The sequence below is a fragment of the Oncorhynchus masou genome, chromosome 14, assembly GCF_036934945.1.
Source record: "Oncorhynchus masou masou isolate Uvic2021 chromosome 14, UVic_Omas_1.1, whole genome shotgun sequence".
Taxonomy (NCBI): Eukaryota; Metazoa; Chordata; class Actinopteri; order Salmoniformes; family Salmonidae; genus Oncorhynchus; species Oncorhynchus masou.
This window is the reverse complement of record NC_088225.1, coordinates 18,494,889-18,507,239: the sequence shown is the minus strand read 5'-3', so window position 1 is coordinate 18,507,239 and position 12,351 is coordinate 18,494,889. Positions and strand designations below refer to the sequence as shown.

Below are 12,351 nucleotides of genomic sequence, written 5' to 3'. Positions count from 1 at the left end.
GGGAAGAGATGATAGGATGGAAGAGGAGAGAGTAGCGGGGGAGAGAGAGCGAAGGTTGGGACGGCGCGATACCATCCGAGTAGGGGCAGTGTGGGAAGTGTTGGATGAGAGCGAGAGGGAAAAGGATACAAGGTAGTGGTCGGAGACTTGGAGGGGAGTTGCAATGAGGTTAGTGGAAGAACAGCATCTAGTAAAGATGAGGTCGAGCGTATTGCCTGCCTTGTGAGTAGGGGGGGAAGGTGAGAGGGTGAGGTCAAAAGAGGAGAGGAGTGGAAAGAAGGAGGCAGAGAGGAATGAGTCAAAGGTAGACGTGGGGAGGTTAAAGTCGCCCAGGACTGTGAGAGGTGAGCCGTCCTCAGGAAAGGAGCTTATCAAGGCATCAAGCTCATTGATGAACTCTCCCGAGATGGTTTCTGACAGTTTGAGCAGAAATTCTTCGGGTGGGCAAATCCAGTTTCATCAACTGTCGGTTGGTTGGTCTAAGACGAGCCCACAGGTGAAGAAGACGAATGTGGAGGTCCTGGGTTGGTGTGGTTACTTACACATGGTCTGCGGTTGTGAAGCCAGTTGGACATACTGCTAAATTCTCTAAGACCACGTCGAGGTGGATAATAGTAAAGTCAACATTAAATTCTCTGGCACAGCTCTGGTGGACATTCCAGCAGTATGCATGGCGACTGCACGCTCCCTCAAAACTTGAGACATCTGTGGCATTGCGTTGTGTGACAAAACTGCACATTTTAGAATGGCATTTTATTGTCCCCAGCACAAGGTGTACCTGTATAATGATCATGTTGTTTTATAAGCTTCTTGATAATCATCCATCTGACAGGTGTGCCAAAGTCTTAGAAATGGAGAAATTCACTAACAGGGACATAAACACATTTGTGCACAACATTTGAGAGAAAAGCTTTTTTGTGCATATGGAAAATGGCTGGGATCTTTAATTTCAGCAAATGAAACATGGGACCAACACTTTACATGTTGTGTTTATATTTTAGTTTAGTATACAATTTATCAAGACATTGTCAATATTGGATCAACTTGAGTGTTAAAAAGGCCTATATACAAGCCAGAATGTTAGGTTCTGTTCAGATCTTGCAGCTTGCCCATAGATACACCAAATTATGTTAGCTGATGCTGCTGTAGACATTGAAAATGAGAGCTCTTATCCTATATTCTGAAACAATGACGCAAAAGACCGGTGTTGGAGAATAAAACATAAATCAAATGGCCGGTAACGCTTCAGTGATCTATGGGCTCCAAGGGGCCTCTTATACAGTTCAAACTACCCGGGTTGAGGTTCAATTATTATTTATTACATCGCACCCACCAATTTGGAACCTCAGCTAACATAGTATGTCACTGGAAGACAGCATTTTAACCATATAATTAGGAATTAGAATAGTATTTAAAAGGATCTCAATGACTAATGACAGACTCAATTTATGAATACATACTGTAACAAGGCAAATATCCAGACGAGATCATGATGAATTGGTTTGAACTAGCATGGACCTTAAAGAGTTTAGTAACAACATTGGTTTTAATGTTTGCAAGACAACTCTTTACAAGAGAATGACATCATTAATTACGGTGCGAGCATGTATATAATTATTTATTATCAGGGATGTCACTGTCAAATCCATAGAAAGGGGTCTGCTTATTCCTCTCTGGTCTCACCCAGCTTTGGGCTGTGGCCCCCCACTGAACAGAGATGGGACAGGAAGTAATCTCGCATGTGCATTCTGACTGGCTGAACGTAATGGAAGGATACAGATGAATTGGAGCAACAGTCTGGACCCTGACAGAGGGAGAAAGAAAGAAAAAAAACAGATGAGCAGGAAGCTCAATGGCACTGAAGGGAGGTCATTTGATATGTGTTCTACTGAGAGTGTAGACCTAGTTACCACTTGGGAAGGGTAATAGTTGTACTGGTGGAACCATTTGGGCAGTATGTCTTCGGTACAGAGAAGTTTACCCAGCCAAGGTTTCCCTGTGTTGGTGGTCTCTAGAGTCCCCTGCCGGGACTCCCAGCTTCTGGAGGCAGAAGCCCAGTAGTAGGTCCTCTGCAGGGGTGGACTGGGTGCAGGTTCCATGGTGCAGGGCCCTGACGTAGCGTCTCACAGACTCGCGGCTCAGTACATAGCCAGCACCACCACTCATGTAGCCTTGATGAACAAAGCGGCGAAAACGTCTGCCCAGATACACAGGCTTGTCTGGGCTGAACCGAGACAGGAGCAGGCGCAAGTTTTCCACAATTACATAGGTGTCATTGTCAGCTTTGAGGAACCAGTCAGCCTTGTCTAGGTAACTGGAAATGGAGGGAAAGAGGAGGGGTCAAATACAGAAGGCAGAGTTTGTCTCCTTCACCAGCACATACAAATAGTGCTTTCATAACACATTACTCACCCCTTGACCTTTCTAACATTTTGTTGTGTTCCAGCCTGAATTTAAAATGGATTAATTTGAGATTGTGTGTTACTGGCTTACTTACACACAACACCTCATAATGTCGAAGTGGAATTATTTAAAAAAAGAAAATCTATGACAAGACTTCATAATGGCTGTCTAGCAATGATCAACAAAACGTAAATATCTTTAAAAAGAATAATGTACAAATATTATACAATCCAGGTGTACACGGTTCTTAGAGACTTACCCAGAAACACTCACAGCTGTAATCACTGCCAAATATGATTCTAACATGTATTGACTCCGGTGTGTGAATACTCATGTAAACGAGAATGTTTTCAGAAATGTTTGCAAATTTATGGGACATTGTGTGTAGATGGGTGAACAAAAAAAAGAGCATCTTTATATAGGTCAGCTGACTGACAGTCTGTCATCAGCCCATCCATCCACATTGCACTACATACATTTGGTAAGTATTCAGACCCCTTCACTTTTTCTTACATTACAGCCTTATTCTATAATTGATTATTAAATAGTTTATTTTCTTCATCAATCTACACACAATACTCCATCACAATACAAAAACAGTTCTTTATACATTTTTGCCAATGTATAAAATATAAACTGTAATATAAGTATTCAGACCCTTTGTTTAAGCACCTTTGGCAGCAATTACAGCCTAGAGTCTTCTTGGGTATGATGCTACAAGCTTGGCACACCTGTTTTTGGGGAGTATCTCACATTCTTCTCTGCAGATCCTCTCAAGTTGAATGAAGAGCGTCGCTGCACAGCTATATTCATGTTCGATCAGGTTAAAGCCCGGGATCTGGCTAGGCCACATTGAGACTTGTGCCGAAGTCACTCCTGCATTGTCTTGGCTGTGTGCTCAGGGTCTTTGTCCTGTTGGAAGGTGAACCTTTGCCCCAGTCTGAGGTCCTGAGCACTCTGGAGCAGGTTTTCATCTAGGATCTCTCTGTACTTTGCGCCGTTCATCTTTCCTTCCCCTCAATACTGCCTAGTCTCCCTGTCCCTGCCACTGAAAAAAATCCCCACAGCATGATGCTTCCATCAGACGTGACGCTTGGCATTCAGGCCAAAGAGTTCAATCTTGGTTTCAACAGACCAGGGAATCTTGTTTCTCATGGTCTGAGAGTCCTTTAGGTGTCTTTTGGCAAACTTCAAGTGGGCTGTCATGTGTCTTTTACTGAGGAGTGGCTTCAGTCTGGCCAATCTACCATAAAGGCCTGATTGGGGGAGGGCTGCAGAGATGGTTGTCCTTCTGAAAGATTCTCCCATCTCCACAGAGGAACTCTGGAGCTCTGTCAGAGTGACCATCGGGTTCTTGGTCACCCCCGATTGCTCAGTTTGGCCAGACGGCTAGCTCTAGTGAGAGTCTTGGTGGTTACAAACTTCTTCGATTTAAGAAAGATGGAGGCCACTGTGTTCTTGGGGAACTTCAATGCTGCAGAAATGTTGTGACCCTTTCCTAGATCTGTGCCTCGACACAATCCTATCTCAGAGCTCTACGGACAATTCCTACGAGCTCATAGCTTGGTTTTGCTCTGACATGCACTGTTAACTGTGGGACCTTATATAGACAGGTGTGCCTTTCCAAATCATGTCCAATCAATTGAATTGACCACAGGTGGACTCCAATCAAGTTGAAGAAACATCTCAAGGATAATCAATGGAAACAGGATGCACCTGACCTCAATTTCAAGTCTGATAGCAAAGGGTCTGAATACTTCTGTAAATAAGGTGTTTCAGTTTAAGGTATTTGCAAACATTTCTAAAATCACGTTTTTACTTTGTCATTATAGGATATTGTGTGTATATTTAATTTTATACATTTTAGAATACAGCTGAAACAGAACAAAATGTGGAAAAATGGAAGGGGTCTGAATAGTTTCCAAATGCACTGTAGATCTCCCATACCACATGGATTCTAGACCACCAGAATCATGTCCTCCATCAATGCACTGTAGATCTCCCATACCACATGGATTCTAGACCACCAGAATCATGTCCTCCATCAATGCACTGTAGATCTCCCATACCACATGGATTCTAGACCACCAGAATCATGTCCTCCATCAATGCACTGTAGATCTCCCATACCACATGGATTCTAGACCACCAGAATCATGTCCTCCATCAATGCACTGTAGATCTCCCATACCACATGGATTCTAGACCACCAGAATCATGTCCTCCATCAATGCACTGTAGATCTCCCATACCACATGGATTCTAGACCACCAGAATCATGTCCTCCATCAATGCACTGTAGATCTCCCATACCACATGGATTCTAGACCACCAGAATCATGTCCTCCATCAATGCACTGTAGATCTCCCATACCACATGGATTCTAGACCACCAGAATCATGTCCTCCATCATTGTGAGAGAGAGAGAGAGAACATACTGGTGTTGTGGGAGCATTACCCGTCATGCAGTAAGTTGAAAGCGGCCATGGTCTTATTGTACAGGTTGGCCCGTCCCTCCTCTGTTGCCAGAGCCAGCACGGTCCCAGGGAACAGGAGGTCCGGCTTAGAGCTCATGAAGAGCAGTGTGTCACAGCGAGGCCCCCAGGTGTTCACTATGTGTTTAGCTCTGGTCCACAGAGTCTGGGGTGAGTTCAACACCCAGCAGAGTAGTCGACCCGAAGAGGGGGTGGGGGAGGGGGGCAAAGGTGAGAGGACTGAGGCATTGGTGGCAACAGCAGAGTGGTGTACTGAGAGACAGACAGACAGACAGACAGACAGACAGACAGACAGAGGGCGAGAGAGAGAGAAAGATGATCATGCAGCTGAGTGTATTGGAGATATTCAGAGAGGTGTAAAAACAATACTGTAGCTCCAATTTACCTGAAGGGAGTTCACCCAAGAGGCTGCTGGTCCGTGAGGACAAGGGCACTGTCTCCTGAGAGATCTGATATGCTTTGTAGTAAGCAATGGCCATGAAACAGAGACAGAACCCCAACACAAAGCCAGCACAGAACATAAAATCCAAGAGCCTGGAAGGCTTTGAAGTGGACTTAGACATAACCATCTGCACAAGACAAAATCATATTGTAAAAGTAATGTCTCGGTTTACAAAAAAAGGGCATTAAGAAAGTCAATCAAAAACCAATCTGGTTTATAAGAAGTTGCAACAAGGAGACACATTCGGCACAGAAAATGTCTAACTGACATCTTGGAGACTGGCCCTTATATAATAAATCAGACAGCACCAAATGTTCTTGTCACAAACGTGGGCATTCAATTGTGTAGGCAATATACCACATACACAGGAAAAAAAACTAAACGTACCTCGTCTGTCACGAATGTTGAATACAATTATTGGAACGTACTCTGATGATTGTCCTGGGTGTTGGTCGTTTAGCAAGTCGGAATATGACAAAATATCCACAGGAAAGTATTAAACAGACTTCAAAACATGGCTCTGTGTGTGGCAATCAAGATGTGTTTGCTCATGACTGAACACACGAGATGGAAGTACATGCACACATAATACAAGGTGTTTACATGGTTTTGTGCCAAGTGCTAGAAATGTCTACTTCAGTACCGGTGCGCTAAAACGTTGGGTAGACAATACTTTCTGATGGATATTCTGTCTCAAATTTCAAACAGCTGAAGGACCAACTGCACAGACAACCAATAGAGTAAGTTCAAATGTCATTTTATTCAACATTCTGGCTTGTAAGGAACACTACCACGATTCTGCAGTGGTTTGCTTCAGACTGAATACCAAGATTTGGTATAAAGTCTGATTTATTAAGCTATGGAAACACCAGCCCGAGAAGCTTGTGGTTTGTCAAAACAGAAGGCAGTGACTTGGTCAGCTGCTACAGAGTCACAGTGTCATAAATACAATACTACAGTGAATAATAAGTGTGTCCTTGTACATCGTCTGGCATCATCCACTATCAACAGATATGATAATAATCCATAACATAAGTCTATTGACCATCAACCCACACCTTGAGTGTCACAAACACTGGACGTCATGTGTGTTACAGAAAGGGAAAATATAATTATGCTAAGCATAGTGTTAATCACTCTAAACTAAATGTGAACTTTAGTGATCTAAATGTCCCATTACCAACATGCATAAACCTACAAATCAATCCTAAATCTTACATTTGGTTTTACAAAGATCTATCAAACATACCAACCCTCTGCCTTCCAGAAACAGAACAATGACCTGATGTGACGGTTAATTGGACACCACCCCTGCAGACGCACTGCCCACCAATTGATTGATTGGGGACACAGTAAATGGACCACTAGATGGTGCCATAGAGCACCTTGGACACAATCCTGGGCCCAGTTTATCAAAAATTATCCATCTGGATTTCACCTTTTGTACAGGATTAAATGCATAGAAATATATTGAATAGAATGGTATCCACATTCAAGACAATGATTTGTCCATTCTACTTCTGTGCATTTAATCATATCCTGCAGGTTTGCAGCACAATGTACTGAAATCAATTACTTTTTTCTTGGCCCAATAGCTTACTAACATACTTGTCTCAACTAATCAAGGGCTGCTTAAATGGAATCCTTTTGCTAGTAGAAGATCAACATGAGTATTACAGATGTATACTGTTGAAACCAGTGGAGTAGTTCAGGGTAAACATACTTTAATAACATTTACACCCCTTGCAGAGAAAAAATTACTCACTGAAAAGGGATTGACATAACAAAAATAAGGCAGTTTATTGCAACTAATAGCATTGGTCATTGAACAAAAATAACCAAATATGCATGTGTAAAAATAACAGAACACTTGATTTATAAAATCAGATTCATCAACAAAATATAAAAAGCAAAGTGACAATAAAACTGTTGATAGACAGACGTAACCAATTGCTGCACACATGAACAAATACGGAAACAGTAATGTCTGATTACTCAAGCAGGTCAATGATTTGGAGATTCAGGCCATCCAAAACCCAGTACAATGGAGGAACAATGCCAATATCATTCAGCCACATGCATCAAATACACATCTAGCCACTATGTTAGCAACGCTCAACCTGCATCCACCCACAAACACCTAGGAATAGCTGATGTTTTTGTTAGAATTCAGTCCAGCCTTCTCCTCCAAGTGTTCTGACTTAATCGCAAGTGCGTCATTCCAGTTTGTCTGTCATTTTGACAGGCAGGCAAGAGGATAGTATAGGCTGAGGCAGTGCTGGGACAGACTGACACACAGACAGTACAATGACCACATGGGTCAGGTGCAGAGAAAGACTTGGATAAGGAGATCTAGAGGAGAGGAGAATTTAAATGGATAAATAAATATATGCTTTTGGATAGTTTTGTATCTTTGAATTACGCTAGTTAGATGTGTCCAAAAGGCATTAAATACAGGCCAACATTTTGACATAGGAATTCACACACACAACAGTGAAAGAGCAGGATGGACAGTGTGAGGATATGAGAGAGGGTGTGGGTGAAGCATTTTGACATAGGAATTCACACACACAACAGTGAAAGAGCAGGATGGACAGTGTGAGGATATGAGAGAGGGTGTGGGTGAGGAGGAGCACAGACAAACTAGGATCCTTTTAGTTTCATTATAACTTTAATTTAATCCACACAAAAATCAAGAAATATTGAAGAGCTTTTCCCCCTCTAATCTTTGCAGACATGAAGCAGTGGGTGGATTTGGTGGGAGAAGGGTTTGGTTGAAAAAGGGTTTTGTTGGTTACTGTGTTAATAGTGACAGTATGTAGGTAGGTAGATGTTCAAGATCTATTGAGTGTCTCCAGGTTGAGGCAGGCGGGTGTTGTTGGCTTTGCGCTGGGCAGACAGAACTCTGTTGGCATGGCGCCCCCTAGCTGGGGGAGAGTGCAGGGCTGGGTTCCATGCTGATGTTGACCAGACACTCACTGGACTTGAGGCTGGACATGGACTTGCAGCTGGGGAGAGAGGCCAGAGAGCCACAGAGACCCAGCATAGAAGGGGTGTAGTCTTTTCCTACAGAGGAGAGAATAGACAAAACACAATTACAACTCTGTCCCTAAAGCACACGTTGGCTATCAGCATAACTTAAACACCCACAGAAAATACACCATAGACACTGTTCAAACATGCCTTTGTATGTGTGCGCTTGTGAGGACATGTGGATGCATTCTTCTAAGTGGGTTTCTGTGTGGTTTTGTGTTGATGCATGTATGACAGTGGGTGACTCGGTTCACATATTTCTGCAGCATCAGTATGCATTGCTGTGCGTCTACAAATGTGTTTGTATAATGTACATTTATCTGTTGAGTACCAACCTGTATCTCCGTTCTGTTGCCCATCGGTCTTCTGGGAATCAGAGTTCAGACTGACGTCAGCAGAGAGCTGCTCCAAACTGTGGAAGCTTCTCCTGAAGGGATGAGTGACATCATGAAATACTGTTACAATAATATCTGTGTAGAAATTGCTTCGACATTTCCTGTTTGCTAAATTTATAATAGTTTACCTAATTTTAGTTATCTGACAAAACAAGTAAGTATAGTGTAGAGAATCATTGTACCATCCAAACCGCTGTGAAATATATTTTCCATAACCAAAACCAGCTGTTTGAAAATGCTGTACAAAACCGAAAGTAAAAGATGCAAAAATGAAACGTAAGAACGGGAAGCATAGAAATACCACACATAGAACAAATATACACTTCTTATACTTCTTTTCAATGAGAATGACATGTCTATATCACCCATTTCTATGTGAATTTGGTTGGGTCGCCCAAAAAGTGACATATTGCAGCTTTAAATGTACAGTATCACAAAATCACACATATGCACACATACACACACTCATTCAGTAGATATACCTGCGGAAGAGCTTGACGTCCCCCTGGTTGTTGTAGCCTCGTATGGAGGACCACTGGTTGACCAGAGGGATGCACAGATTCTTAGTCAGGTGGGAGGAATCACAGGGGATGAGGGCAGTGCTGGAAGGAACACGCTTGTGATTAACTTTTAACACCATCTGATATGTGATGTACTGCATTTGTGTGTGTCTGTTTATGATGTTCGTATGTGTCCCCATCATGTATACCAGTGTGTGTGCATTTGTATACTGCTCTCACAGTTGTGCCTGCAGCTCCAGTACGATGGACTCTAGCTCCTTCTTCTCCTGCAGGCTCTGGACTCTGAGCTCCTCCAGCCTGGCACTCAGCTTCTTGTTCTCCGTCTCCACGTTCTTCAGCTGGGACTCCCGCAGACGCACCAGCTCCTCCAGGTAGCCCTGCATCACAGACACAGACCCAGACGCAGACACACAGTTAGAAGATGGGACTGGAGTGCACACAGATAGACTGTGTTCTACATACCCCAAAAGTACATAGTTATTACTCTGTATACAGTGCCTTCGGAAAGTATTCAGACCCCTTGACTTTTCCCACATTTTGTTACGTTACAGCCTTATTCTAAAATGGTTCAAATAGATTCATCAATCTACACACAATACACCATAATGACACATTTTTGAAAATTTAGGCAATCTTAAAAACTGAAATACCTTATTTACATAAATATTCAGACCCTTTACTAAGAAAATCGAAATTGAGCTCAAAATTGAAATTGAGCTCAGATGCTCCATTCATCAACCTTGAGATGTTTCTACAACTTGATTGGTTTCCACTTGTCGTAAATTCAATTGTTTGGACATGATCTGGAAAGGCTCACACCTGTCTACATAAAGGTCCCACAGTTGACGGTGCAGAGCAAAAACCAAGCCATGAGGTCGAAGGAATTGTCCGTAGAGCTCCGAGACAGGATTGTGTCGAGGCACAGATCTGGGAAAGGGTACCAAAAAATGTCTGCAGCATTAAAGGCCCCCAAAAACACAGTGGCTTCCATCATTCTTAAATTGAAGAAGTCTAGAACCACCAAGACTCTTCCTTGAGCTGCCCGCCCGGCCAAACTGAGCAATCGAGAGAGAAGGGCATTGGTTATGGAGGTGACCAAGAACCCGATGGTCACTCTGACAGAGCTCTAGAGTTCCTCTGTGAAGATAAGAGAACCTTCCAGAAGGAGAACCTTCCAGAAGGAGAACCATCCAGAAGGAGAACCATCTCTGCAGCATTTTACCAATCAGGCCTTTATGGTTGAGTGGCCAGATGGAAGCCACTCCTCAGTAAAAGGCACATGAATGTCCACTTGGAATTGGCCAAAGGTCACCTAAAGACTCTCAGACCATGAGAAACAAGATTATCTGGTCTGATGAAACCAAGTTTGAACTCTTTGGCCTGAATGCCAAGCGTTACCTGGCACCATCCCTATGGTGAAGCATGGTGTTGGAAGCATCCTGCTGTGGGGATGTTTTTCAAAGGCAGGGACAGGGAGACTGCTCAGGATTGAGGGAAAGATGAACGGAGCAAAGTACAGAGAGATCCTTGATGAAAACCTGCTACAGAGCACTCAGGATCTCAGACTGGGGTGAAGGTTCACCTTCCAACAGGACAACAACCCTAAGCACACAGCCAAGACAACGCAGGAGTGGCTTCGGGGACAAGTCTTGAAATGTCCTTGAGTGGCCCAGCCAGAGCCTGGACTTGAACATCTCTGGAGACCTGAAAAGCTGGAAGAGATTCTATACCCCATGTCTTTAGGAGTGTAAGGTTATCAGGAGGTCAAAAGGTCACCTTTTGTGCGTACACGATCTTAAACCTCTGCTCCATCTTGCGGCACTTGTTCCTCCAGCTCTCCTCGTCGGTGACCAGGGGGATGTAAGGGTGTTCTGGGACACTTTCGTCACTGGCACTGCTGTCCACACTGCACCGGTCATCCTCATCACTCAGGTAGTCATAGCTGTAAGCAGGGGACATATAATATAGCAGGGGAGTTACACACCTTTACACACTGCTTATAGTCATATCTATGGTATGACTAAGCTACTGACTAGTATGACATATATTCCCGAAGTGGGCATGTGGTTGTCTCACCTCTGAGTGAACTTCAGGTAAGGTGTGAAGTCAATCACTGCAGGGGACTTCCCATCCAGTGCCTCCCCCTTCAAGCAAAAACTGGACAGAGAAAGAATTGTGAACTTTAAGATAACAATGTAACGAATAATAATGCTATGATTCTGCAGGCCTGAGTAATGCTGCCTCACCTGAAGTCTATGGCACTGAGGCCAATGAGCATGCCTGTCAGAACAGTGGCCTCCTCTCTCAGTACGATGGCTCCGTCATCATAGAACCTCCTGCAGTGCAAAGCCTTATGATTAGTTATGTTTTGCATGTTGTTTCTAAGGTAACTTGGTAGTTAATAGGCTACATGGGATACTATTTTGTGGTATATCTGACCTGGTTGTCCGTGTGTCCCTCAGGGCTGTGGCCACATACTCAGACAGACGCTTCTCCATCAGCGCCACACGGATCCATGCCCGACCCTGCAGGAAACAATGGAAGGAGAGAAAGAAAAAAAAGAGAGTGAAAGGCGGGGTCAGTGAGAACGAGAGTGCCAGCTAAGGGATGTTACTCTGAAGCTCTGGTGACACACACACACACACACACACACACACACACACACACACACACACACACACACACACACACACACACACACACACACACACACACACACACACACACACACACACACACACACACACAATCCCAGTCCTTGCCTTGGCTCGTGAGGTGCTGATGTTCTCAATGTTTTCGATGCTGGCGATGCAGTTGTTCTGCACCTTGCTGCATGCCAGCCGGATGTAGTCCCAGAAACTTCTGCCATCTGAGATGAACCAGCTTCCTGGACCTGGTCCACAGATAAAACACTGACAATGACTCCCATCTCCTACAACAGCCCACACAGTGTCCCTGTCGCTCAACGCACCACAGCAGATTGGCTTCACATCCAGCACTTTAACTCAGTCAAAACAGCTTTACATGCCATGAGCTCATGTAAAAATCATTACATTTGCCT

General features: G+C 43.7%; 1 protein-coding gene and 1 pseudogene across 2 annotated transcripts in view; both read right to left on the bottom strand.

The window, feature by feature from the left end:
• Nucleotides 1-1,663: 1,663 nt before the first annotated feature.
• On the bottom strand, nucleotides 1,664-5,378 carry LOC135553821 (glycoprotein-N-acetylgalactosamine 3-beta-galactosyltransferase 1-like; annotated as a pseudogene).
• Nucleotides 5,379-7,042: 1,664 nt separating this feature from the next.
• rundc3aa (RUN domain containing 3Aa) overlaps nucleotides 7,043-12,351 on the bottom strand; it is a 49,983-nt gene continuing 44,674 nt past the window's right edge. For both annotated transcript variants that reach the window (XM_064986780.1, XM_064986782.1), the window contains exons 3-11: nucleotides 12,053-12,183; nucleotides 11,730-11,815; nucleotides 11,537-11,626; nucleotides 11,367-11,447; nucleotides 11,067-11,232; nucleotides 9,510-9,667; nucleotides 9,252-9,371; nucleotides 8,710-8,801; nucleotides 7,043-8,407 (exon numbers count right to left, since the gene is read on the bottom strand). In XM_064986780.1, the coding sequence (XP_064842852.1) occupies nucleotides 8,265-8,407; nucleotides 8,710-8,801; nucleotides 9,252-9,371; nucleotides 9,510-9,667; nucleotides 11,067-11,232; nucleotides 11,367-11,447; nucleotides 11,537-11,626; nucleotides 11,730-11,815; nucleotides 12,053-12,183 (1,067 nt within the window). In that variant the 3' untranslated portion in view covers nucleotides 7,043-8,264. The remainder of the gene's footprint in view (nucleotides 8,408-8,709; nucleotides 8,802-9,251; nucleotides 9,372-9,509; nucleotides 9,668-11,066; nucleotides 11,233-11,366; nucleotides 11,448-11,536; nucleotides 11,627-11,729; nucleotides 11,816-12,052; nucleotides 12,184-12,351) is intronic.